The sequence below is a fragment of the Lutjanus erythropterus genome, chromosome 22 (assembly GCF_056507025.1).
Source record: "Lutjanus erythropterus isolate fLutEry1 chromosome 22, fLutEry1.hap2, whole genome shotgun sequence".
Lineage (NCBI taxonomy): Eukaryota > Metazoa > Chordata > Actinopteri > Lutjaniformes > Lutjanidae > Lutjanus > Lutjanus erythropterus.
This window is the reverse complement of record NC_139338.1, coordinates 6,694,842-6,717,687: the sequence shown is the minus strand read 5'-3', so window position 1 is coordinate 6,717,687 and position 22,846 is coordinate 6,694,842. Positions and strand designations below refer to the sequence as shown.

Below are 22,846 nucleotides of genomic sequence, written 5' to 3'. Positions count from 1 at the left end.
GCTGTTGAGCAGGGTCAGCCCGCAACTACTCACCATTATTATGAGATGACAACTCTTTGTGGGCATATCACGCTTCTGTCGTCTCCTAGCTGGTGTGACATTTTCAGCCTCACCCTCAGCTGTGTCTACGAGTGCTATAAATGTGACCGTAAAATAAGATGGTGGTGAGGATACAGTAAACACCTCTCTGAATATGCAGCCTGACCTTTGCCTGTGAAGTCTGGAAGGCTCTGTGGGTGCATTCCTACCAAATGTGAGTTAATCTAAGCAGTGGGAAAGAGTTTCTTTAACACTTACTCTGTGGCTTAAAGGGAAAAAGGTTTGAAGGCTGTGCAGCTTATTAGATTGCATCAGCCTTCAGTTGCTAAGTGACGGGATATCAAACTCCAGACAGAGGAGGTAGACAGGAATACTTTTTAATCTAAGAGCATCACTTCAACATCTATAGAATGTAACTTTTTACTGTATTAACAAAGATAGATATTTGGTTTTATGACATTTTTATATTTTATAAATCATTTTCAATCACCTTAGAGATGATTTTCATACTTTAGGTACAGTTAAGATCACCAAAATTTGGTTTTCACACAACAGTGTTATGTTAATGCAAATTTGTCATGCGAAACTCAAATACTGAGCCCTGAGTTCAATCAATTAAGCATTTATCTGGTGAATTGCAGGTCAAAAGACTAAACTCAAAAAAACAGGTTAAACTGTTAAACTGTTTTGGTTCAGGCACAGTCTCAGTCACAACTGAATCCACCCTGTTTTCAGCTGTGACAGGCAGCTTTTTCCAGCAAAAAACCTCTGGGGGGGTGCCCCTGTAGCGCAGTTGGTAGAGTGTGCACCCCATGTACTGAGGCGGCTGCTCGCTCAACTCCTGGCTGCAGTCCATTTGCTGGGTGTCATACCCTCTCTCTCTCTACCCCCTTTACTGTCATATCTTCAGCTGTCCCCATCGAACAAAGGCAATAAAGCCAAAAAAAACTATCTTTAGCTGGTGGAACATACCAGCTCATTATCAGCTACAAAGCCATAGTTTCCTCAGAGGTTGGTAGAGACCAAAACAGAGCTAAAAGTAGAGTGACTAATGGACTTACATTCATGATGTGGCCAGAACCAGTGTAAACCCACAGTGATATTACCAGCTGGTTTATGAAGTACTGTTTTGAAGCCTTGAGTTTGGCATTAATTTACTATCTTGTAGAATTTAGTTAGAAGTGACCATATTCGGAGAAGAGGGTAGAGCTAGGAATGATTACTACGCCTCTATCCTGATTGGATCTTACTGAGAACCCGCTGTGGTAGTAACTTCAGAAGAAGACTTGAAACTACTGACTGACACCGTTTGCTAAAAGGTTAGCTATATCATCTTTATAAGGTGATAATATATCAGTACTGTGTTTACAACTTGTTGTGTTACCCCAAAGTGGCAAAGTTAAGAAAATACACCAAGTTCTCAAATGGTAAATACCTAAACACAAAAATTTTGTCCAAACAGAGTAATTCAAAATTGGAAAAATTATTTTTCAAATCAGGGACTACTGTATGTGATTGAAAAAAAAAACAAAAAAAAAAAAACAAGATAAACAGATCCCAGCAGACATTTGATGCATATTTTTGCTGGCTGGCAGTTATGCAAACTCAGTTCTTTGTACACATTTCCTTCTCAGGGTTGAAACCAAACTCTGTAAAGCTTTGACACTGTTGAGGTGTTCGACCACTCATTCTTTACCTTGGAACCAGCAGTGGATCAAAGATCTTAATTCAAAATCAATTTTCATCAAAAGTGACTTCTGAGCAAAGTCAATCTGCTGTTGAGGAAAGTGTGATATGATCAGTCGCGCTGCAACAAGCAAGTAAGAGGACCTTGGGTTAAAATTTTTTAGGTGTCTGTTTAATAGATAAATCACAAAGAAAAACAGTATTTAGATGGAAAATCTTGTCAAACACATGTAAATAATAGAATCATGACATATACTTTTCTTACACTGCAGCACAATTCAGAAAGACATTGAACAATGTAGAAAAAAGTTATTTAAGAGATTTAAGGAAAATACTGGAAACATGGGGGTTCAGTTGGTTTAACTCATACTTAACCTGCTCTCATTCAACTCACACTGTGTTCTGTAAGACTCTGTAAGCCAACAGGGGCACAAAGTCAAGAAAGACAAATCAGCCTTAAAGTCTGATTTATTAATTACCTTTTAATGCATGAGTTGTGCAAATGGTGCCAGACAAAAGAACTTTGAGTAAATCCATTGTCCTTGGAAAGCGCTCAATCTTTTAGAGTGATTGGATGAGCATTAATTATTCAGCATTAAGCCCAAACAAACAGCACGTCAGTTACGGCTCCCGTAGCTCCTGGCGGTTGACGGGCAGTGCACGGTAGGCGGGTGGATCACACCTTTAGCATGCATGCCATCACATCCATAAATGCATGATACATAACTCATATCTAACCCATTCCTAAGTGCACTCCTGACTGTGAAGCCTATCTATCTACTGCATAATCCAGTATCTGGCAGGGTGTTCTCCTGCTGAGATGGACATCAAAGAACAAGACCTGTCTCCTTCTCTTTGATCTGTTCCAGTTTCGGCAGCACTCCTCGCAGTCTCTGCTTGCGGTAACATTCATTTCTGTTTGCAAATTGAGCAATAAAGCTCGTCCAATTTGGCTAACACGGAGTTGTATGCATATTGTGAAAACCACCACCATGTCTTACATTTTGAGGGGACTGTCATGAAGAAGCGCTGTACCAAATGCCTGTTTGTTTGTTTTTTTACATTGGAAGCTTCTGTTGAGGTTTTTGAATGAACCTATGAATGTTTGTCATTTTGATGACAGCTGCCTAAAATATATGAAAATAAAAATACTCAAACAAAAAAATTAGCGATTAATCTGATTAAATGCGTTGGTCCTTTTTTTCATTAACTTTCTGTCATGTCATCAGTTTTGTCAACATAAATGTAATCTATGATGCTGTTAGTTTGCTGCTAGGTCTTTGCCTCCTTTGGTATGCAGCAAGTGGTACAACAAACAGATTTTTCATTGGAGTGAAAATGTTCTTTTTAAAAGGCTAAATGCCAAGAAATATGGATTGAAGCAGAATATTTTGTTAGATAGATTTTGTAAATGACTACATCTATGTTTTTTCAATATATTTTGAGTTATTGAAAAAGTCTGGATCACAGACGTTTGGATTAAAGAAGCTGGAAACCATCCTATGTAGTCACCATTGGAAGTATAATACTGATAAGATTAGTGTAGCCTAATTTTTTCTGCAACTGTGCAGAAATTCTCGAAAAAAAAATTGTTACAACTATTTTACAAATATTAATATTTTATTTAAGCACAATTGTTGCCTCTAAGATGTTATGCAGTTGCCTTCCACTGGCATGCTTGGGGCCCAGATATTGTTGTAATCAGCAAAGTGTAAAACCAGTACTGTTTGTCAGTAATGAAAAATAAAATGAAAATAAAGTTGTGCGTAGGCTGTGGCAGAATAAACTGGTACACAATCACTGGATAAATGTGTAACCACATTCAGCACAGACCTGTGGATGTTCACTTACAAGGAGAGCACACAGCTGCTGCTAACATTGGCCACACTGTGTGGCAGATATTTTACAATGACATGACATCGTTTACCTGCAGATACTGTGATCCTGCTTGATCTCAGAAGTTAACACATTTAGTGAGTTGTTCCAAATGTTTTGTAGGATAATGTGCAATGTTCATCATGCATTCCAGCTGCATTTAATACACCATTTTGTTACTGAATAATGTGATTAGTGGCTTCAAATGGCTCTTAAAACATGAAATTTTAACTGCTTTCTGGCTGTTTCCTTACTTTTAGACTAGTCGACTAGTCTAAATTAAAATTTCATCCCAAACCATTTGGTACAGCCCTAACGAGAAGTCTCTCCTCGCATATTTCCACAGCATACACACAACATTTAACACCTAACATGATCTGATGACTAACCCATGTCCTGCTTTTTTCCTGGCATGCACCTGTAGAAGCCCAGCTTGGATAATGAAGGAAGAAGGTGGGCGGGAGTTGACAAATGCATCACCCGTGTCAGATGCTCTGTTGAATTAGCACTTGTGGAAACCTGTAAAAACAAGACAAAGAGGAGCACTGCCGTCCTGGAAAGTCGCACATGCACTCATGCTTCAAAATGCTTCATTCATAATCAAATGCACATCATGCTGACTGGTGTCCACAGTCATCTCAAATTGCAAAACTGAGCTTTCTGAAAGCAAAGATCATCTTTTTCTCTGCCTGTTCCATCAAGGACGAAGAGATCTCCATGGCAATGGTTACCCACAATCCATTACTCTTTTATCCTGAAAGGTGTTGGTACGTCATCCCTCCTGACTCTCTTCGTTTATACAGTCTAACTGAAGAAACAACAATGATTTGTCCATTTATAACCCAAAGATGTAGTGCAGACGTCAAAGATTTTGAGCTAAAAATTGAAAACGCTTGAAAGCAAATGTGATAAAAGACACTGAAAGAACATTATTCTTTCTTCAAACAGATTTCTAATTGCCCTATGAATATTCTACAACTATTACAAAGATTCAAAATGGCCACACAAAGGGAAGGAATCAGTCACAGAGACACAGTTTAAGGTCTTAGAGTAACACCATCATCATGTATGCCAAATCTGGCACTTTAATCTACTGCGTAATAATTTAAAAGTCCCTTTCCGAGAGAGAGAGAGTGAGCATGTTCTTCATATCGAGTGTGTATGTGTGTGGGAGAGAAAGGGTGAGACCGACAGACAGATAGAGAGAGCAAGGCCTGATGGGATGCCGTATATAGCCAACAACTGGGAGGCAAGAGGTCCAATCATGCATACTGAACGAGTCTTCTTCATTAACTATCCAACAGGCCTCTCTCTGTCTCTTTTGTATGCACACAAAGACACATTCCTGCACTTTATCATTTTTGTGGGTGATGGATGCTCGCTATATCCTCATATGAATAAAGATCCTCTTTGTGATCACTGCTAATAAATTCCACTTTTAATTTGTAAGAGGAAGTTTGTATTATTTCTTCTTTCAAAAATCACAGTCTTGCTTTAACAGCCAATATGATACTGTATCTCTCTGTCTAATTATAATCTCAGAGATGATTTTTTTTTATATCTGTTGCGTCTCATGTGTTTGTAAACTGAACAATCATTGTTCCATAAGGGAATATAAAGTTTAAACAGGAGTATGTTCTGGCAGGTGTTTGCATGATTGACAGCTATTTAAGGCTTGGTTACTGCTTATACCACTTCATTTCTTCACAGGCTTTCCTATGACCGACCACAATCTGATTTTGTAGCTATAGTAACTTCTAAGAGCACTCATTCTACAGTCAGTATGCCTACAGGGAAAATTTTGCACTTTTAATGTGGATGTCCAATCAGTGTTGAGGGTAAATGTGGTCATTTCAAGTAACACATTCCTCAGAGTTTGCCATATGAACTAAGACAGCTGAGTTCTTCTGCTGCAAAATCTTTTTGTCTTCCTGCTAGAGATGTGAATTCCACTTGTTTTCAGTTTTAAGCTGTTGCTTGAACATGGATATCTGTTGATACTGATACTATACTAATATCAGCACTCTTTTTTATCATGTGTAAGATTAGGTGAAGCAGAAACTGAAGTTCAGTTTAGTGCTGAAAAGTTCTGTCAGTTGATGTTGATGCATCCAGTCAGAGTTTTCACCATCTGGAAAGTTTTGTTTAGTTTGTGTAATACAGCCTAACATTACCCACATTAGCCCACATTACCAAGCCTAACACGTGGTAATGTGGGATTTAGATCAGAATGCAGATCAGAATGCAAGTTTGATGAATGACATATTTCAGTACTGGACTTTTCAGTCTCATCTCTACTTCCTACATCAGTGATGTCACAGTGATGCCGTTGTTGTTAAAGCAGAACCACAGACTATTTCAGCTTGGATTTCTAGTCTCCACCTCTGGGTTATCAGGGGGTGTGCTAGATGAGTATTATTATTATCACCCAATGCCTAAGTTTTAGCCAACTTTGAGACCTCAAAAATGGGGAAGATTTCAAAAACCAAGGTGGGGAGTCTTCGGGTTCTCACCCAGATAATTTAAATGTCATAGACTTTTTAAGAATGAAAGTAACTAAATCATAAGTATACATCTTTTATAAACAAAGGCCAACAGATGACCTTATTCGGTGGAAAACACAAAAGGTCAACAGCATTCAGCCTAGAACAATTTAAAATTTGATTACAATAAAACAGAAAAGGAATATTTTACAAATGTTTTCTATAACATTTTTTTTCTTTCCAAGACATCTGAAATTTACTTGAGTATTTCCTTCTATTATTACTCTCTATTGCTCTCTCCATCTGTCACTCACTGAGGAGGTTGAGGTGCAGGGTTGTGATAACAAAAAGGCAAAAAAAAGGTGTAAAAATTCGTCATAAATCCGGAGTAATACAGGAGAAATATAAGAGAAAGCAAAGAAAATGGGGGTCAACCAGAAAAATAAGGAGAGTTGGAAAGTATATTTATGTGAGCAGGAGAACTCAGCTTTCTTGGTCAATAAAGCAGCCCTGAGGATTTTTTTTTAACTGGCGACATTTACCAACAACACTGACTGGACATCCTCATGAAAAGTGTAAAATTTTCCCTTTAAGAAACTAAGTAAAGAGGTCCAAGTGCACTTATCAGTGAAGAAGACGTCACAGACACCACACTGCACAGCTGACAGGTGATAAAGGCAAACTGCAGTGCATGAACACCACAGTGATGAGCGCTTAGCAACAAATGCACCACGAAATGCTGAAAAAAGCAGCATCTCATCATCTCACACCTTTAACAGAACCAAAGCTGTTCAAAGTCTTCCTCGTACTAACCTCTCTCTCCTAATTACCATACCCGCAGCCCTCCACACTACTCCTGTGCACGGAGCTATTATCGTCAACCACAGCAGCACAGGATGATGATTGGCGGGGCAGATTAACGTGACTGGCAGCGGCTACAAACATGCCCAGCGGCGTGCCGTCACCGCCCACGCTCGGGCAGCCATTTGCCCTGCTCTCCTACCCAGCGTCAGGTCTGCTGCTGTTTACACGTCAGACTCTATTTACTCAGTGAGGCCTTGCCGTCTGTTTGCAGTGGATCAGCCGCATTTCCTGGCCTCCTACAACCTCAGACTCTGCACAATATGATTCAACGGGGCTCTCACATGAGGCGGGCAGGCCCTCGCACACCTGTGGCTCTGGTTAGACAAGCACAAGAAGTGAAGATGCTGAAGCACATCACCATGTGTCACCTCTGACAGCAATAAGAAAGCATTTAAAGAGACATGCACACACGGATCAGTCGTGATGCTCCAACACCCTTTTTCTGCATCGCCGCCCCAAAACTAACAAGCTAGCACGCAAGGGGTTACTGAGCAATAAGGGTTCATGGTCGAGCAGGTTTCTGAAATCAATCAGTTTCACAGACCGGACAGATCTGAATGAAAACAGGCCGTGGTGATGAGCGATGATGTTGCCATGACAACAGGCAGGCTGAGCGTGCAGCCTGGCTTTGGTATCTTCAGGCGTGCGGCAGGCGGCACCCAGACGGTTTGGGTTTTTAACCTCTTAAGTGGAAAAAAGCAAGCTGCAGTCTCAGATGGAATCATGGGAGGATGGGGGGAGATGCGTGGGTGAGGGTGAGGTGTGGGGAAGGGGGGACTACAAAGTCAGGCATCAGCTAAACCTCTGCCTCAGAGCGCAGACATGGGAAATGAAAAAGGTGGTGGGTGTTAGTTCTTTTTTTGTTACCATCCCAATCCAGCAATGGCCAACTACAGAGACATGAGAGGGACAAACAAACAGATTAACACATAGAGAACACAAACACCTACACACACGTACACAGAAAACAGCCACGTATTCTCTACACAATCATAAACATACAGCAGAATCAAGCAGAAACTCTCTGTCTTTCCGTCTCACACAGACATTTGAACACACCGCAGTTAAAACACACTGCATGCAGATTAAAGAGGCAGCATTGAGAGTGAGGAGAGAACAGGATGGCTACAACAATAGAAACAGCGTGGGGAGCCCAGAGAAACACGCCTGCTACCGCTGACTGCTGGCACATGAACACTCAGAGATGAGTTGGTTAAAGGGACAGAGGAGACTTTTGGGTTGTTTAGTAAACCTGCAGAAACAGACTGATGAAAGGCTCTCTGACAGCCACAGACAGCTGAGATCACGGCAGTTATTATGCTGTTATTGGAGCTGCTGTTTATGGAGAATTAGCTGGGATATACTGTAATTACTGGAAACAAATGAGACCACGATGGAGAGGATTGATGCTCTGTCAGGCTGTTAGTGCTACTGCCTCCAAAAATTAAGACCACATATCCCATAAACCCTGTCACTCCTGTTGCAAAGCTCTCTTGCTTTTACTAAACCCACCATTAGCTTGCAGTAGAAACTTTTAGCTTACAATGAGATAGTTGTTTTCAGTGATACAATACAAATAATAATACAATGATAAAATAAAGGTTTAGGTGAATCAGACTTAAAACTGCAGTTGTATCCTGTGGAGTTTTGACCTCTGCTATTGCTATGGGGCAGTTTTAGGATGTTTTTCTAATGTATGCATGCAGAGACACTCACACACGCAGATGGCGCAATACACAGTTCAGCCAATGTTTTCACGCAACTCCAGTGATCAACAGGTGGCAGTAATGCTCCAACAAACACAACAATGCTCTAGACAAGTAAAAAAAAGATGTATAAGGATGTAAAAGAGGTATGTCTGTTGCACAGAACATTTTATGAATGGAGTTTGTTTATTGGAGCACCGTTTGCACCTGTGTATTGCTATTTTTTTGGAGCTTATGTACATGATGTAAGTTAAGTATGTTATGTAGTTAACATTACATTGTGAAACAGTAACAGTCTGGTTAGAGTTAGGCAATTTGGCAAAGCCTAAAAATAAAGACAATGCCAGCAATGTTTTACTTTACTTGGAACACAATATTGTTTCAGTTAGTTTTCTAGTGCCAAGTTTAACAAGTGAAGCCAGTTTTCAAATGGTAAATGTTATGCATACTACTTTGTTTGGACAAAGTACTTGTGTGCATGTTTAAATATTTAGATAACATTTACCATTTGAAAACTGGTAGCCAGGTTTCAATGTAAATGATAACATTTACCAGTTTTCAAATGGTAAATGTTATCTGAATATTTAAACATGTACACAAGTACTTTGTCCAAACAAAGTAGTCTAAAAGTGCCTGAATTGTTATTTAAACCAGGAACTGTGTGATGGGAGAGTAAGTAAATAAGACAACAGCTCTCACCAGACATTTGATATATGCATTTGTTGTCACAGGGTTAGGCACTGACCTCTTGTTTAAATGTAGGGAAAGATCATGGTTTGGGTTACGTGAGTACATAAGACCCACTAAGCAGAGGAAAAACAGTATAAAGAATGATGAAGTCAGCATAGGGCAGAGGTCAGGGTGGCTGGATCAAACACAGAAGACTGGTGTTCTTTTATCATGTGACACCAAGTTATTTTAACCCAAACCATGGTTTCTTTCTCTTGTCTACCATTTTTAAATATCCTGTGATTGTCATAGGAAACAAATATATGAATGCACTGTGTGTAGAACCAAACACAATGCAATCTTTTGCATACTACCAAGGTAAAGTTAACATGTTCTTGCCCTGGAACAAGGCCACAACCATAGCACAAATTGACTGTTAAACCTGAGGAAGACACACAATGTGATTTGATGAGTAACACTGAATGTAAACATAGCTTTTGTTACTTTATAAGAAAACTCCACAGGGCACCTTTAATGTTTCTGACCTTTTGTCCTCATCAAAAGAAACTACTGTGGTCAGTGACTCCTTCTGAATATATGAGAATCCAGATATACAATCCAGATATAAAGTGGATGCTTAACCTGCGTGCTCAATCCTACACATGTGAGTATAGGACGCCCCTGTGGCTTAGGGCAGCCATTCCCAAACATAAGAATGCCACGGCCCAATCTGAAAACAGAAAATCGTATGAGGCCCACATAAACCTTTAATCAGAACTCTGATCAACACATGGACTAAGATATGTTCCGATCACCATATACAGTGTAACATCTGCTAAATTAGATCAGATAAATGAAGAATAACATGTCATTTAATTTTTTTTTAAATAAATAAAAAATATATCTTTTTTTTCATGACCTCTCAAGGACCACCTGTAAGGCCTACACTTTGGGAATCACTTGCTTAGGGCTTAAGATGCTGTGAAAGTCAGTGTCCCTAGTTTGGACTACAGCTGGGGACCTTTGTTGCATCTCCCTATCTTATCGCTATCTAATCAAGCCAAGCAATGCAACCGATAACTCTTTCAATGTACATATGGAATGCAAGTAAAGTATTAAGATACAGTAGACAAGAAATGGTACATAACCCATACTCAGAGCAAATCTCTTCATGTTGTTTTCTGTATATATTTTATATTTATCTGTGTACTTCTGCTATCTACTTGACATGATATTTTTAACTTCAACTGCAATGAATGATTTGGCATTAATCATTTCCTGTATATAGAGCAGAATAACCCACCTACAGAGAGTTAACGTTTGACTTGCAGAATAGAGTTTGGGTTTCTTATTTCTGGCTAACATAAACCGCAACAATGTCATAAGCACATGTCATAGTAGGTATGATAATTCTTTCTGCAAATGCTGATCACTACTGTAAGGTTAATGTCATTTCTGCTGTTAAAGAGCACTTTACAGTTAATACCGTCCCTTCTGTGGTGTCGGGGTCAAAGGTGAACTGCGTGAGAGTTTTGAGCGCTCCACTGGCATGGGTTACCAGCCTGAAATCACACCTTTCATTTCCATGGAGGATAATTCCACATTACTCTCTCCTAACGCCTTGTCAGGGGGCGGATTAGTGCCCCTGAGGGCCTTCTTTTAGACACACACACACTGGCTTTCACACGACACATCACCTCTCTCTCACACACACATACACCGAGCCTTTCTCTGTGTATGGGAGTTATATTAAAGGTTAACCGAAAGCCAGCTGGCCTTTAGTAACAGAGAAAACATTTGAGTGTCACGGAGGAGCAGCATCTCTGCATGCTGCCACCATGACACCAAACTGAGGCCCAACATGGCTGCAGGTGGAGCATCATCACCATCACACGCACAAGACACTTATAGAAACAGATGCTTCTGTGTGGTGCTGTTGGAAGGGAAATGTGGCGTGACTTCATTTCTGTGTGTGCATACTGGGTGCAGGGAGACAGATGTATGCGTGTTGTAAACACAAGCATTCAGCTCCATCGACTCCCTTCTGCCAGTGAAGCGTCGCTGAAACTAACTCAATATTTACCTCTGATACATCCCTGCTAGTTCCTCTGTCAGCAGAGTCATTGCCAAAAAACATTTCCAAGAAATTATCATTTTGTGGAAGAGTACGAGGAACAACACAATTTAGTGGTCGTCCTCAGTTTCCCTTTGGTGATGAATTATTTTGAGCAATGGCTGAAAAATAGCTGTAATAGTCGTCTCCAGGACTGCACCTTATGATTATGGATTAATCTGCTGATTATTTTCATGAATAACAGTTTAATCTAAGGCTGCACCATTTGATAAAAGTCATAGTGTGATTACTGGGACAGAAATTGTGATTGCAAGATGTAAATTTTCATGTTCACTGAAAAAAAACAAAACAAAAAAACACTATTAAAGTCATGATGATGTGATATTTATTGTGGTCTGTACAAAACAAAGATGTTTTCTTTCTTCAACAAGATTTTTAGGCCAGGTCATCCATACACCACTATAGTACCTCATTATAATGCGGTTTTCTCACACATTTTTACTTTCTCTAAAAACTGCAATTTGGTTCTGCGATTTGGACATTGCATTTGGCCATAATGCAATTTTATTGCAGTTGCAATTGATTATGCAGCCCTAGTTTAATTTATAAAATGGTACAAAAAAAGTCCAAAACACAAATACACTTCATTTACAATCATAACAGACAAACCTTCACATTGAAGATGCTGGAACCAGCAAATATTTGACATTTTTGCTTAATTCTTCATCAAAATAGCTGGTGATTAATTTTCTTTTGATTGACTAATCAATTTATTGTTGCAGCCTTAGCTGTTACAATAACAGAATTTTAAACTTTGATACATTACTAGCATAAAAAAACAGTACTCCATAACTCTTTTGCAAGTCCTAAACACATAATAGGATATTCTTTCCTTTTTTTTATGATTAACAGCCTACATACAGTGCTAGTACAGAAAAAGTCTCAATGCTGTCTGGTTTTGCTGCAAGCCCAATTTCAGGACAACAACTGATGTCTTACATGAGCACTTACATAATCTCTTAACACTTTTGTACTTTTAATGCTATAATTATGGATACTGTATCACTTTAAACGTATTATAAATAAAGTATCAATACTTTTGACAACCTTAGTAATAGAGTGCAGCAGGGATGACACATTTCTGTTGGCCAACCTCTAAGTTAACACTGATTTTTTTCCAATGATTTCCAATTATTTTTAAAGTGTAAATGCAAATACAAAGCTAACATTGGACTATAAATTACCTATATATACTACCACTACAACTATACTACATATAAAATAGAAATGCATTCAAAAGCCCATTGATTTCAAAATGAGGGAACTGGAGATGCTAATATGCTAACTCATTTCAAAGTTTTGGGATTCATTCCTGCAGCACTCTGTATAATATTACCTCAGATTTAGTTTTGGTGTAACATGAAGTTGAAGTATTAGACTGTAAAAGTACCTTCTTATAAAAGAACACATCCTGTATCAGTATTTCTGTCACACATATACACAAATCCCTGTCCTCATCCTTACTGAAAGTTTGCTGATGGATTGTGAGAGGAGGACAAGTGATATGGGGCAAGGTCAAAGCCAACACACACACACACACACACACACACACGCATGCACACACACACACCCCTCCATCCCAGCCCTCCCCTTTAGTTTAAAAATCTAGATAGGAAACAGACTCTGGATTTGGGCAATGGAGGGAACAATTAAATATTGATTGAATCAACAGGCCAAACTGATGCTAGTCACAGATTCATCACAACACTAAATCTGGATGGTAACTTTTATAAAGGGGCTAGTTTAAAGGTCAATTCAATTCTTCCTAAAATACACAGTATATTAAACCCACAGAAATATACTGTATGATGAAGAGTCATCTTCTCTCCAACACTGCCTCCCTTCCTCAAACATCCATATCTCATATAAAAGTCCACATAGTGCAGTTCAAACAGCTACGTGCAGACAATGAAGAGGAGGAATGATGTAACCACAGCAGAAATGAAACCAATGCTCTTTCTGCTGCTAAATTACATTATGCTCTCTGTTAACTGTTGAGGTCTGCTGGTATTTAACAGTTGAGAAACAGAGTTTGGATTGACAAGAAGTTTGATTCTACCTAAATAAAGAATTATTGGAAGTAATTATATTTGTCTGAGCCAGGTTACTTTCAATAACTGGGAACTTCAGCTTAAACGGTATTTAGCACTAATGCAAGACAAATGCAGAATAAAAGCAAACGTGACATTTATGATAGCAGCTGATGGGGAGATAAATAAAGAATTAAAAGTGGCTGGCATTTTGTATTGTTCTGCTTTGATCAAATATGAACATGTTTGCTAGAATTATTTTTAAGTAGTTTAGAAGCTATCATTTCAAAGTAAATGCTGAAGAGAAGCCTACCATGAATATTTATATATATTAATATAATGGACTAACATCAGCTTCTGTCATGAATTCAGAAATCAGCTCATAAGATGATACCTTCACTCTAAAGCTTCGGGTATGATAGCCAGATAAGAGCCTGTAACTAAACCTTAACCAGGCTTTGGTCCTTTATAAGAATGTTCCTAATGACTAATGTCATATTGATTTGCCAAGTTGGCTAACATTAGTAGTGCTAAAACCAGCAGCCTGCTCTCCTTGCATGTTAACGTCCACATGCCCTGCTGAATGTGGTTCCACATTCCTCCAGTCAAGAGGTCATACACCAGTTTATTCTGACACAGCCTACAAAAAGCCTTATTTTCATTTACTAGACCAAAATACTAACACATCATGTTGGTTTTACAAGATGTCAACTTTGTTGCACTTTCCACCTCGCTGGTTAACATTTGCGCATTAACGCAGGGATCTGCCACTTCTGCCAACCAGCAAAGATAGCAACATTTCATCGACTAGTTGACTAATCCTTTGTGATTTAGGATGTGTTCAGACTGTTGAGAGCACTTTGACAAAAACTTGCTGCAGAGAAGCAACAGGTGGTCAAAAATTGGAACTGTACAATTTTGAAAAAGCTCTTCACAGCAGTAATAATTTTCTACTAAAGAGGACATTAGCACAATGCTAAGTGGCACAATACACATTATTCTAACTGGTATGTGCACTTATTTAGCAGTGAGTCTTAACCTTCAGGTTGCCAAGCAACCAGCAGGGACTCCCTGCTTCCAGTATTTATGCTAAGCTAACCATCTCCATATCTTCATATTTAAAGTGGAAGTGGACAGCGTTTTTGCTTTAACTCATTATTATCAAGTAAATGTTGATTGCACAGTATAATGACTGTGGAATAATGACACCATCTGCTGTTCCCCTATATGCCTCGCTCTAACATTTCAAATTTGTCTGCCACTGGGCATGAATTTAAGTCTCCATTATAGACTAAATGAATGCACAAGTTCACACTTTTTCTCCTAGTGTTTTCTTCTAACGTTGTCCCACCCTCTACCCAACACCAACCCCTGCTGTAGTTACTTGTTTGTGCAAAATAATAAGCCAATATTAAAATAAAATAATAAATAAACATTGATGGACATTATTACAACAGCTTTCAATGCACTGCTTTAGTGAACCTGCTTTCCTCTCTTATTTCCAACCTGTTGTAGATCATTTGAGCATGGAGCTACGCTCTGAGGAAACAGAAAGTGATCTGGTTTGTGTGAAGGTGTTGTCTTTGGGACAGAAGCAGAAATAATGATATCACTTGGAAACTGAGGGGAGAGTTAAAAAGTTGCCTGTTTCCACTTTAACAGATTGATATGAGAGTGGCATGCATCCTTTATCTAACTCCCAGCAGGAAAAAGGCACACAAAATGCAGATTTATTCCTTTAAATGTTGTTTTGGAAGCTTCCGAGGCTTTAAATAACAAGCATACAGCAAGGCAAACATTAATATTTTGTTTTCTGACATGAAAATGTCATATTTAAACATATAATGAATAACTGCAAATTATCAGCTATCAGAAAATATAGTAAAAATTCCAATTCCAAATGCTGCTTTGATATACTGGCCCTTGAAAGGGTTAAACTCATTAAATGACATAAACTGTGCAGCAGAAAGCTGCTGCAGTGCTGCTCTCTTTTAAACCATGTCACCTCTGGCCACACCCCAATGAGTGATGTCACAGCAGGTGCTGTGCTATTGTCAGCAGATATTGTGATTTGTGACTACGTATTTAATTATTTAAAAAAAACATCAGTCAAACCTGAACTAATCAAAGGATGTTGCGTCAACAGTTGTTACGCTGCCTGTGACATCATGAGGGCATTCATGTGGCTGTTTTGAATTCATTTCTATTCACACAACATGACGTCACAGCCAGCAGTCATTCACTCCTGTGACGCGTAGGCCTGCCAATGAGGGATCGATTTGCTGTCCATTACCCAGAATTCACCTGATCCCTAAGGCGAGCTTAGCAGAGTGCCTGTCCTTCACCGATAGTGGGGATCTAAAATGAAAGGTGGTTTGATCTAAAGAGACCTGTTGTTGTCAGATGTGGCATCCTTTGCTAATGCTGATATTAAGTCTTTTCAACACCCTGCATTTTGACAATTTCAAAACTTATGATGAACAGCTGACTGACATCCTGGTGTTAAAGATTCAAAAAGAAAACCTAGTCTCTCATCCCAGCATGCATTCACTCCATCCATCCATAAAACTTCAACACTCACACATATTTGTCACACTTTATCATTGTGTCTGAGTGTAAAAAAATGTAATGATGATCAAAAAGGAATGACAAAGATGCCACATGCGGCCTATAAGTTTACATCTCTGTATTCCCAGCATGAGGCACTGCGCTAATTTTGGAAAAGATAAAAGTCCCACACATTTCTTTTGTGTTGATCAGAAATTGAAGACTTCTGGGATACAGTTTGGAGCAGAGGAGATTGAATAAGATCCAAACGGCTATAACTACCACCTGCTGTGAGTGTTGAGATGACATTTCTAGAGCTGTAACCCAATAAACAAAACCCCATACACAGATATAGGATGCACCGCTGAGATAAACAGCATCAGAGTGCAACAAATGTAGGCTATAGCCTGTGTTTGGCACAGGCCTACACAGCTAAAATACACTGCTGCTAAGAATATCCATCCTGAGAGAGTGTTAACACCTTGTTTGCTTATGACAAGTGGAAAAATCTGCTGTTTTTTTGAAGTGATAATTGCACCTGGGCCCAAATCAGGCTCTAAAACAAGCATTACTGTATTGAAATGTGTCAAAATAAGGCAGAATACTTAAGTAGTGAAATAAAATAGCCTATATGAAAATCACTCAAACAAAATGAGAGGCTGGAATGAATGATCTCACTAGGGCTGCAGCTAGGGATTTTTTTTTAAGGTTAGGTTAATTTGTTGATCATTTTCTTTATTAGTCAGTTAGTTCGTTGGTCTATAAAATATCTGAAAATAGTGAAAAATGTTGATCAGTGTTTCTCAAATGTCTTGTTTTGTCCACAACTCAAAGATATTCAGTTTACTGTCAGAGGAGTAAAGTAACCAGAAAATATTTAGATTTAAGAGGCTGAAATCAGAGATTTTTTTTTCTTTAAAAATGATTCAAAACAATTAGCCCATTATGAAAAACAGTTCAGGACTAATTTAGTTGACAAGTAGTCTACCTCACATCACTGAGACATGACAGTTTTTAGAGGAAAGGAAGTTTTTGAGACTTTATACCAACTTCTAAATGACTTTCTTTGCTCTTTCAGGGAGATTTTTGGTGAAAATCACAAGTGAAGGAGTGTATCTGTGTGAATGAATAGGTGATATGAAGTAGTGGTTATTGTGTATGTTTGGAGAGCTCCAGACGCAGCGGTGCGTCCTTACCCTCGCTGCCCTGGATGAGTAGGGATCCTCGAATAGATTCCAGATCACCGGCTGCCACTTCTTCCACAGGCTCACATTCCCGTCGGCAGCCACATCCTCAATGCCAAGCCTCTTCCCTATCTCGTCGTCCTCGTCCCCGTTGTCCACGTTGAGCTCGAACACGTCCAGAGCCTCCTCCGCGTCCCGGTGCTGCCGGTATGTCATCCAGCAGCAGGGCTCCACGTCCGTCTCATCGATGCCCCAGAAGGAGAGCTCCTCCTCGAACAGCGGTCCGCACACATCCGCCGGGCAGTGGAGCTTCCCGGTGCGATAATAGTTGAGCACGTAGGCGAAGACGCCCGGGTGGCGGTCAAAGAAGTACTCGTTGGTCCGCGCGTTGTACTCGATGAAGCCGGGGACTTGTTGCAGCTGATCCAGCACGGAGTCGATGTCCGAGTCGGAGGCGAGCAGGGCCAGTCGCGTCCCCGGCAGGGTCTTCAGGGTGGTCTTGTAGGTTTCGTGCCTGGTGCCCCCGACGTTGAGGATTATCCTCTCGTTGTCGTCAAACTTGCCCATCGCTCTGTATCAGACATGACTTGATGGAAAGCGGGGGAAGTTGGCGAGTGCAGTCCGGAGGTAACGGCGAGCCCGACGCGCACACACCCACAGTCCTGTTCAAAGGAGCTCCAGGATTTTGGTGCGCAGCATCTCCGATTACACTCATCCGACGCTTTCGTGGCTATTTAGAGGACCAAGGAGGATGTCCATCGTCTGTTCAGGGAGATTTCAGAGAGGCGGCGGTCGTCGATTTGTATCCCACAGTCCGTTCAAACAGTCAGTCAGCTCTGGGAGTGTTGAATGATCTCAACCGGTGGCTCCAAACAGACTGCGCTGCTGCTGTTGCTGCTGCCGTTGCGCGTCTCCGGCGTCCCTGCCCTCTCCAAGACGCACAACCGCTCGTCAGCGTCGGTCTCGTTACTCCAAGTAACGCTCCTTTCGAAAAAAGTAATGTCGGTGGTTTTACTCATCACTCCACGGGAAAAGTCATCTATTACCGGTTGTTTAGATACACTTAAGTAAATCAGGAGAAGTTGGCTGCAGGGAGATGAATCAGCGCTCATCTCCTGCTGCTGTCGTGACTTTATCTCCACAAAACAAACTAGAGGAGACAATTGCATCCTGAGACGATGATTTTCCTATTTTAAGGTGCTTTAATTACCTGCAACAACCAATCAGGAACCCGATTTTGGGTCCTTATAAATAATATGTGGGACCCACAGTAATGCTGGCATATTAATGGACACTAGACACCCCCATATCTAATATATTATTTTAATTGTTGTGGTTTATTATTTTGTCCATTCATAAGCTGATATATCTTCATTGGCAATTGTAATTTTAATGCTTTGGTAGAGTCATTTGTGGTTATATCGAGTAAAGCTCACACTGTCACTTGGGGCAGGTCCAGGATACAAGGAGACACTTGAGTTATTCAGTGTCTGTAGCATGCAGCCACGTTACTCTCATGTGTTTGTGTTTATGTATTTCCAGTGAGAGAGGGAGAATAAAGGGATTAATTTAAACTTATGCAAGCCTGGAAGTCTGTTCTGTGTCCACGTGTGCAACAAAAATGTTCATTTTAATCAGAACAGACCATTTAATTATTTAAAAAAAACTCATCTGATTAAAAAAATCAAAGCAGATATATGAAGAATCACGGTCTTTTAGTGTGATTTAAGCCTCATTTTCTAACTTGAGGACTTTTGAATTAATGAGTTAAATGAATGTAGTGAGTTCAATCAATTCATTAAATTAAGTTTCTACAGAAACATGATCAACATATTAGTAGATTTCCCAGCAGACATTCTTTAGTCATTATTCCTTTGCAAAAGTCACACAGTACACGTCTTTTCAGTTATACTTTAGATATAAATGAATCAGTGCTCATCTTCAGAGCTGCTGTCAAAATAAAACAGAGGAGACAGATGTATCCTCAGATGGCGATTTTTCTCCCTTTAAACTGCTTTAGTTAACTGCATCAACTAATCAGGAAACAGACTTTGGGTGCTGGGAAATAATGACTGAAAATGTTCATTTGAATCAGAACAGATAATTTAACAACAAACTCAACTGATTTGGAAATTAAAAGCAGGGATTCCAAGAATGACTGCAAATTATACAGGAATTTAGGGGAATTAACTTATCTTTTTCCATTAGCGTAAATATACAAATTGTCATATTTATTCCGGTTAATTAAACCTAAATTTTTTACCATTTAATTTCAGAACTTATAAACGTGATTTCTTCCAACTTGAAGTCTTTTGATGAGGCACAGGCTGTCCATTTGTATCCCACAATATATTCAAACAGTCAGTCATCTCTCGGAGTGTTGAATGATCTCAACCGGTGGCTCCAAACCACTGCGTGCCTCCAGCATCCCTGCCCTCTCCAAGATGCACAACTGACTCGCTACTCCAAAATATGAAATGTTCCTTTCACAAAAAGTAACGTCAGTGGTTTTATTCATCACTTCATCAGAAAAGTCAACCATTAAACTTCTTTTTATTTAAACTGTTGTTTCCTTGCTTTGGAAAATCATGAAGTTGGCTACAGTGAAATGAATCAGCGCTCATCTCCAGAGCTGCTGTCTTGAGTTTAGCTCCACAAAACAAACAATTGCATCTTGAAACGGTGATTTTTCTTGTTGCTTCAGTTAACTGCAACAACCCATGAAGACATTCATTTGCTGAGAAATGATAAGACTGAATATGTTCAATTGAATTAGAACAAATAAATTTAAATTTATACAACAAACAACTGACATAGAAATTGAAAAACAGGGATAGCAAGAATAACTTTTTTTGTTTTGTCTTTCATCCTTCAACAGGTCATGTGAAGACATGCAGCTTATAGCATCTGTTGCACTTTTAAAAAATCATATAGGAATTTAGTAGAATCAACGTTTTCTCATTAACATAACCTAAATGTAAATTAATGTAAAGATTTTTTTAGTATTCACTTTGAGATTTAACATGAGTTCCTCTACCTTGAAGTCTTTCAACTTGAATGAATGTACTGTACAGAGTTCAATCAAGTTTCTGAAGAAACATGATCAGCATATTAGCAGATTTCCCAGCATGCACTGTTTAGTCACCCAGTACAAGTCTTTTTAGTAACACTCTGTTGTGTCATGGCTTTAGTAAATGAGGAGTAGTTGGCTTCAGGGAAATGAATCAGCGCTCATCTCTTGAGCTGTTGTCGTGAGTTTGGCTCCACAAAACAAACTGGAGGAGGCAGATGTGTCCTGAGACTCTCTCTCTTTTTAAGATGCTTTAGTTAACCAGCAACAACTAATCAGCAAACCAATTTTGGGTAGTGAGAAATAATGGCAACAACTGGCAACAATGTTCATTTTAATCCCAAGAAATCATTTAATTATGAACAATAAACTCTGAACTGACTTAATTACTATTGGTATCCCTGCTTTTAATGTCTGCCTTTTATTGTGATTCAAGCCTTTCATCCCTCAACAGGTCATATTAAGACAAGTAGCTTATAGCATCATTTGCACTGTAGAAATACAGGAATTTAGTGGAAACAACTAATATTTTCTTATTAACTTAATGTAAATGTACATTTTTTATGTAAATTCAGATTAATTAAACTTAGAATTTCTTGTATTTACTTTCAGAACATCGAAATATGAGTTCTTCTAACTTGAGGTCTTTTTACTGAAATGCACATAATAAAGCAGCCTTGGGCCCGTACACAGACCAAGCGCAAACTGAAAGGAAGAAATAAGTTCATATATCAAAGTAAAATTAGGATAGAACAATTAATTTCATACAAAGCCTGTAAAATTCAAGTAAAATTCAAGTAAGGTAACTACATAAACTATATGTGAGTTAAGGTATCATGTACTGTACCTCATACAAGGCTGATACAACACTCATAAAAGAACATTTAAAGAGCATTTTGAGCAGGTGACTGACAGCACATCAAAACGTGACTAGAACACTAGAGGGGCAGCGCCAGAAATGATGCTCCAGGGGTAGCTACGGTCATACTTTGAAGCATAGGAGCACTGACCAACACACTGGGGAATGAGAAGGGGCTGGCGTGTACTCGCAGGGATCTTGAAAGTCAAAGGTTTTGTGGGTGAGAGTAGTGAGGCAGCTGTCTACCAGAAGGCCCGCCATTCGACAGTCTCCGCTCACCACAGTGTTCAAGGAGGAAAGAGTGACATCTTTAGGGAATCTAAGCACAGCTCAATCAACGAGGAGACGCGGCAGGCAGCTCGCCTATAATTACATGCATCATTATTCCCTGATGTAAGGCTGCTTTGTAAAACTGCAACCTCTGAGTAACCTAATTACTCATTAGTTGTCTTGATCAAATCAGCTGAGAATGAGATCCATTTCTGCTTTTAAAGTATGCCTTTAAAATTAAATAAATAATTTATCCAATTTGTTGGTTAATTGGTATCATTTTTTTAAATGATCATTTTTATTTCAGTATGAGCTCTGCTGACATATGTTGGTGCAAATTTTAATGGTTCCTCAGTATTTTGCTCTGAATTAATTAGGCCGAAACTGGCAGAGGGAACTGGTTTACAATCCAAACTGGAATAAAGTTAATTAGTTTGTCTGTCTACTAATTGCCTCACACTATACTGTCAGATACAGAGGAGATTTCCATTTAGTGACAGCTGGTCAACAATGTCACTTACACAGTGATTTGACTGTAGATGCAGTGACATGCGAGATACACCTTGTGCCTTTAAAATATGAGTAGATAGGCAATGCATCAATTTCCAGGTCCCATAATTTCTTGGTAAATAGGTGGCAATCAGAGTAATATATTTTTAATTTTTAAAATTTCTTTGAAATTACCTACAAATAACCCCAAAAAAATTCATGGTTAAGTATGTGCCATTATTAGCCAGTACCATTTTCATGTGATAATTACAGAGCAACATACTTGAAATTTTTGAATTTACACTCATATTCCCCCAAAAATGTATAATTATAATATAATGTAGTGATAATTCGCAAATGTCACTTTCATACAAGAACGTGGTAATTGCCATTTCACATATTTGAACGTTATTTGACATTAACTGCAAAATTACCCAAAGTTTCACAGTTAATATGTGATACTTAGAAGGTACTTGCATGAAAATGACACTTGCAAATGATCACATACTTGCCATGAAATTTGGGGGGAATTTGTGGGTAAATTCAGAGACATTTCAAATATGTTGCTTTATAATTATCACCAACTATGAAAATGGTACTTGCTAATTATTGCATAACTTTGTGGGTAATCTTGAGATCATTTGTGGGTAATTCCTAAGAAAGTTCAAATATATTATTTGGTAATTGTCACCTATTTACATGAAATTATGGGACCTGGAAAATGATATAGAAATAAACATGACCTCATCTCTGAGAGTGGTTCAACATTTTGATCAGCTAATACCTGCACTTTCTTGTTATTTGTACCTTCAGTGCAACATTTAACAAGAAACAGGATAAAAGAACAAAAGGAGGATTATAATTAAGTCAGATTTACTAGACTTCTGTGTGCATGCAGTTAACGGCACTAGCTAGTTATCTTTCCTCTGTTCTGATAATGT

At 39.0% G+C, this 22,846-nt stretch overlaps 1 protein-coding gene across 5 annotated transcripts in view; it reads right to left on the bottom strand.

Moving 5' to 3' along the window:
- kcnc2 (potassium voltage-gated channel, Shaw-related subfamily, member 2) overlaps positions 1–18,279 on the bottom strand; it is a 126,351-nt gene extending 108,072 nt beyond the window's left edge. For 4 of the 5 annotated variants that reach the window (XM_084710606.1, XM_084710607.1, XM_084710608.1 and 1 more), the window contains exon 1: positions 17,230–18,277. In XM_084710606.1, the coding sequence (XP_084566732.1) occupies positions 17,230–17,784 (555 nt within the window). In that variant the 5' untranslated portion in view covers positions 17,785–18,277. Of the gene's footprint in view, positions 1–17,229 lie in introns of all 5 variants that reach the window. The other variant, XM_084710610.1, reaches the window with a different exon arrangement.
- Positions 18,280–22,846: the final 4,567 nt, after the last annotated feature.